The 6,065-nt window shown below is 38.9% G+C and overlaps 1 protein-coding gene across 1 annotated transcript in view; it reads left to right on the forward strand.

The window, feature by feature from the left end:
* The window catches only part of AVL9 (AVL9 cell migration associated), a 37,398-nt gene extending 31,915 nt beyond the window's left edge, over positions 1 to 5,483 (forward strand). The window contains exons 14-16 of the mRNA XM_042816499.1: positions 793 to 846; positions 1,623 to 1,711; positions 2,323 to 5,483. Of these exons, the coding sequence (XP_042672433.1) occupies positions 793 to 846; positions 1,623 to 1,711; positions 2,323 to 2,417 (238 nt within the window). The 3' untranslated portion in view covers positions 2,418 to 5,483. The remainder of the gene's footprint in view (positions 1 to 792; positions 847 to 1,622; positions 1,712 to 2,322) is intronic.
* The last annotated feature ends 582 nt before the right edge of the window (positions 5,484 to 6,065 follow it).

The following is a 6,065-nucleotide window of genomic DNA, read 5'->3' on the forward strand; positions in this document are numbered from 1 at the left end:
AGCCCTGAGGGCTTTGTGACCCTGTGCAGTAAAGATTCTGTGAGTACAGAAATTGAATGTTTCTACTTTTCAGGGCCTTGCTCTAATTCTGGGGTACAGTTGTATGAAGAAAACTATATTCAGAGTCAGGAGAAGTGAAACTTATTAGTGTTAATTGCTGGCTGTCCCCAGCTGTAGAGAATTTGTCACTGTCCTCAGGCAATTCAGCTTTTCATGAGTTACTTCCAGGTTTACAAGGGAATGCATGGGGTTGTCACTGATGGGGATGGAGGGAAGCTGGCTAATTTATGTTGCATATTCTATTATTTTGGTTGTTTTGTCTGTATTTCCACTCCAAGATTAGATGAAGCCAGACTTGTAGGCTATGCGTATGTTTTGTTTAGCATGCATTTATGTTGTACTGCAGGGAGTTTTGTTAGCTTTCATTCTCGCTTTGCCAGCTGATGTATCTGAAGGAAGTTGTTATTCTTCAGACCTGCAAGGCTTTTTTGGTCTGCCTAAGAGATTCTTTTCCTTTTTGCATTCTTTGTCTTAATTGGAAGAAGTGTCTGCCTTAGTGTGAAAAGGTTATTAATACCTGCTGTGAAAACAGGAGGCAGCTTACACATGGATTGTAAGAAAGCTAAGACTGAACAATCAGTACTGCCCAGCCTTCTGTAAAGTGGTACAGTACCCTGCCTATCAGGGATTGATCAGTTTCTGTAAGCCACAGGGACAAACATAACTAGGATTTGAAGTATGGATTTATGATAGAAAAAATAATGTTTTCTTGGCTTTTTCCTCCTCTTGTAGCCATCCATTCCAGGGACAATACTCTGTGTCAGACGTTAAACTAAGATTGTCACAGTAAGTATATCGTAGTCTGATATGTACTTTTTAAAATGTGCAGGCAAATATTAGTAACAGCACAGTGCTGCAGTAATGGCCAAAACAAAATAATGGTTCAAGTTGGCCATGTACACAAAACTGCGTTCAAGGTTCTCCTGCAAAAAAATCACATGTGGTGAAGTTGTTAAGCTTTACATAAATGGGTTTGTAGGCCTGAAGTGTGGACTTGAATGTTGCTGTTTAAAATGAGTAAATTTTATTTTCAAGTCATCGCACTCATGCAGTGGAATTGATTTGCTTTTGGGTTTTTCCTTTCCAAGTTAAGGAAGTGTCTTTTATTCTTTTGCATTTTGAACAGAAATATGAATTATACTTGATCAAAAATTCTATGTTAGAGCAAGATACAAAGGAAACTCTATTTGGAAAAAAGAATAACGACCATCGAGTAACACTGTTTTGTTTAAAGCTTCTAGATGTGGCTGAAACTTTGCAAAACCTTTGCAGATCTGGTTTTGGTAAACATTGAGGAAATATATCAGCGTGTTCTGTAAACACAAACAGCTGGATGTTTTGGTCCCTGTTGCTGGCAGTATCTCTTCTTCCTCAGACAGTCTTGCCAAACCGATCTTAGCAGATAAGATGCATAAAACCTATACAAGAATTATGGGCTTGATTTACTCATTTGCACGCGCTGTGGAGATCTGTGTATGGATAGATGTTCAAAATAAGTCTTTTTTTACACCTGGAGTTCATCGGTCAGTTGGCTAACAGTCGTCAGTATCTCTCCTGTTTAGTTCTGTGCAAAACAGTGAACGTGGGAAGAAGATTGGAAATGTGATGGTGTCCACCAGCCGAAATGTTGTGCAAACAGGAAAAGCTGTAGGTAAGAAATTTATTTTAAACTGCTTTTGGATCTAAGCAGTACCTTCTGTTGAGGAAGCATCTGATATCCTCGTTACATTTTATTTTAATCCAAGAGTACTTTATAACATTCATGCAAAACAGCAACTTTACCACTCAAAATGTTGCTCTGATTTGAGGCTGTGTTTGTTGTGTAACAGTGAACTTGAACAGGAGCACCTTGCTCACATTGTCATTTTCCAGTGCAAGAGAATGGAAGATCACCAGTTGAAAAGTCCTACAGTTGTTCTGTGGTTGCTTTGCCAAAAGTTGCTCAGCTTGTTTTTTCATCCTGTAAAAGTCTTGCTGCTCTTCTTTTTTGTTTTTTTTGCTACTGTGTGCTCTGGCAAGGAACTCTTTCCAGCAGCCTTCCAAGGAGAGGGACAGCGTGGTCCATTTCCACTGAGCTTCTGCGTTCAAGTTCTTTGAATGTTTTCTGACACATTCTTCAAGCTTGAGTTTTGAATTCTAGAAATTCCAAATCGGGTAGCAAATGATTTGAATTCTTTTTTTTTTTTTTTTTTACTGGTAGTACTTTTTAAGAAGCTTAGTGAAGGTAAAATTACACTGTTATTTTTTTGTTCTGTAATGCAGGTCAGTCGGTTGGAGGAGCCTTCACAAGTGCAAAATCAGCCATGTCATCATGGTTTTCCACTTTTACACAGTCAAGCCAAAGCCTTGGGGACTAAGTGATGGCTTTGCCCAGTGCTGCTGAATATTTCAGGTGCAATGGTTTCTCTGAGCTGTAAAAGGACTGCTTCAAAAAGTAGGAGTGAATACTACCTATCCGGGACCAAAACAAGGCATGTGTTGCTTTCAAGATGTGGAATGTTATTCAGTTTCACTAGAAGTATAGAATGGTGAGTGCCCCCATACGATGAGATGGCATTTGCTGGATATAAGTTGTATTTAAGATGACTACTTCAAATCTGAGCCTTTATAGAGACATTAGCAAACAAGGCTTGCTGCAAGCCAAGCGTGTTTGACTTTAGATTTGTACATTTTCTTGGATGTTGGAGATATTTATGTAAAGTAGTTATATTTTTCGATCCAAGTAGCCAAACGGTTGTGAATCTTCCTAGAAATAAGCAGAGTGTGACTACTGATTCATCTTCCAGGTTGGGTTAGAGAGCATGTCAGCAGCAGAGATGGGTGGAAGCCCAGGAACGGCTCAAAGCCAGGTATTGCTTTGCTGCTTCCACCTGCAGACCAGAATCAGCAGGGTGCAGAAGAAGACTGTGGCTGACGTTTGAGCGTTTCTCCTTTCTCATCTGTAGCCACGCACGGTCTTCTGCATTCATCTCTCTAGCTCTCTTTGTGTCTGCAAGTCTGCGTAACGATTGCGAAATTGCTCTTTTCTTGGTATTACACAGTGGGCCTTTGTAACAGGGAATGTTTTGGCAGTGTTTTACCCCGGGGCATGAGCAGGATTCCAGTTGGAGAGATCTCTTCATGAAAAGTATTACAACACAATACTCCAAAATTAAGATTGAATCATAGACAGTTTTCTGAGGTCTTGCTCTGTTAGGATATAATTACACCATCAATGTAATTATTATGTATATGAATACTGAGTATTAAAATTACCTAAGCTAGCACAGTAGCAGGCTGCGTATTTTTTTTTTGCCAGTGAAGTTATGAAGACTCTTCCAAATGAAGATTGGCTCTACAGATTTTTTCTGCCTACTCAGGGAACGTTCTATTTGGATAACTCCTTTTTTCATAAGGAAAGTAACACCAGAATTGAGGGAGCAACTGAAACAGTTCAGTTCTTATCCTGGCATGAAGGAATATAATAGTTTGTATGAAGAGATGTGACATAATGCTGTACCTCGTATGGAAAGTGCAGGCAGTGGCTTCTGTACGTAAACATGTTCCACACTGTACATTTCATGCTCCTGAAACAGATTATTTGCTGTCAGTTGCAATGCATGTGCTGTTCCTTCTAGCATCCCCACAGGGTACCGTTTTCTGTGTTGCATTATCAGGTATTCCAGCTTCTCCGTATTGGAACGCTCTTAGTTTATTCCCTTATCGGTATCTTTGTGTTCTGCCATGCTTTTTTCTGGGGCCAAGGTTTCGAGTCGTGGTTATTTCATACATTCCTCAAATAAAATAGCTGTACGTGAGATAAATAAGACAGTTCTAATGTAATTTAACAGGTTCTATTTTCTTCAGGTGCACTTCAGAAGCTAGTGGAAAAGCACAGCTGGATCTCATAGTTACTGTCCAACAGTGTAATTTTCAGTGTTACTGGTTCAGTTAGCAATTCGAAAACAGAAGATCTGTTTTAAAGGGTTTATTAAGCTAAATATGTAAGACAACCACAGAAAACCTGAAAGTGTACGGCTGGCTTGAGTGACTTCATTGGAGATGGGCAAAAAATGCCCCTAAAGCTCTTCTAAATCTACTGCTTCTGAAATACAAGTGAAATACACCTACAGAACTTTATTGCTCCTGAACTCAATATGTATGTCTGTCTTCTAAAACTTCTGATGCTCTTTAATGTCCTACTCCACGACTCTGTAATAGACATTGATATCTTTTTAAAGATTATGAAATACCTGTAGGAAGACCTGTGCTGACATAAGAGTAAAGGTGCAGTTATTGGTGATGATTGTAGAGCTTTCTGATTCAGCACGCAGGTAAGAAAATAATGGCTTGCTTTTGTGATCTTTTTCCCCCCCATTCTGGCTGTCTCTGTTGTGGAGCCAAAAATACCACCAGGTTAAGAGCATTTTCCTTTCTTGTTTCTCAACACAAGGTTGGATTAAGAAACTTGTGTTTATCTTCAATGTTCTTAAGAATAAACTTCCTGCTAGCAAGTTGAATGATGATTTAAACTCAGCAGTGGGTGGAGACGAAGTGATCTTTGTAATAAGTTGTCTTCATTAATAGGTATGTTTGCTCTTTGACACTTGTTTAAACGTACTTTTGGTCTGGGAGGAGGGATAGCAGCCATTGACTTTCATCTCAGTTGATGTAGTCTTCTTCTTAATTTCATATGTGTGATCTCTTTACATAAATCCAGAGTGAATGCAAGCTCTTTTCTTCCCCTGTTTTAAAGCATTATTACTTATTCAAAAGGATTTCTGCAGTCAATTTCTATTTCAAAGGCTCTTGACGTCTGTTGCTGCATAGCAAGAAATAGAGAGCTCTAAATGAATTGGCGATAGCACCTCTAATGAGAGTCAACTGTGAAGGTATTGTTGCAGCTCAGTCACAACGTACATTGCAGAGGTATTTCTGATTGTTAATGTACAGCATGAACTCACCTCCAGATAAGAAAGTGTCACACTTCCCTCAACTTTATGACAAAGGCATCAACCTGTAGCTTAGCAGTATTTGGGGAACTGCCTACTGAGTATACATAGAACAAATCCCCCCAGGTCCACTAGACTAAGTATTGTTGACCTAATATTTCATTTGGCCAAAGTGTTCACTGTTTTTCATCATTTCCATGTCATAGCCTTCATTCTTGAGCACATCTGGCAGCACTTCCTTCAAATGTAACAATCAGTTATCATTTTCAGATCACTCTTCTAGTCCACTGATTTGTTTGTATGTCTGTTTTAAGCACCTTTGTAATGAAATTTAGTATTTTGTCTAAACAAGCTTCTTATGTCCATAGAAATTATTGCTAAGCAGCGAAACTAAAGTGGCAGTATTTCATTGTAAAAGTGAAGGTGTGAATGCAGTTTTCAAACATAGAAACTGTTACTTGATCATTGAAAAATAGAAGCAATGGATTTGAATTTTCTCGTGCTGCTTGAAAATAAATACATCCAGCCTATTTAAAGCTGTGTCTGCTCAAAAAGCTGTGCTTTGAGGAGGTAGTCCCAGCAGAACACACCAGTTTTGATGTTGATAGCTGCTTGTGATGCACTGTCGATCCATTTGAGACTTGTCTTCTGTTTAAACTGATGGTGGCTTAAAGTCCTCAATAGGTCACAGGCATCTTGTGCATCAGTCAGAACTTCAGGTAGGGCTGTGATGTTCTCAACTATTTAGCCTCAAAGATTTAGCTTCAAGATGGTGCGTGGTTCACTGGGGTGCTGAGATCTAGTTGTGATGCAGAGCCAATGATTGCTGCACGTTTCTCTCTCTACAATAGCAGCCTATTCATTAAAGATTGATTTTAAAACTGCTGCAGTTGCTGCAGCTCCACCAAGGTAAGCATGATTTGGCAAGTTACTGCTTCCAGTTGGAAGAAGCTAATTGAATCTGAGTAACATTCAGATGTGGATTAGATAAAGTTTCTGTTGGAAAAACTGTTGAATTTTATTTATTTTTTTTTAAATACTCATATGCAAGTAGTTGTTCAAACATATTAAATT

The sequence above is a fragment of the Centrocercus urophasianus genome, unplaced genomic scaffold (genome assembly GCF_019232065.1).
Source record: "Centrocercus urophasianus isolate 14NV4802_14NV808 unplaced genomic scaffold, USGS_Curo_1.0 seq_16, whole genome shotgun sequence".
NCBI lineage: Eukaryota > Metazoa > Chordata > Aves > Galliformes > Phasianidae > Centrocercus > Centrocercus urophasianus.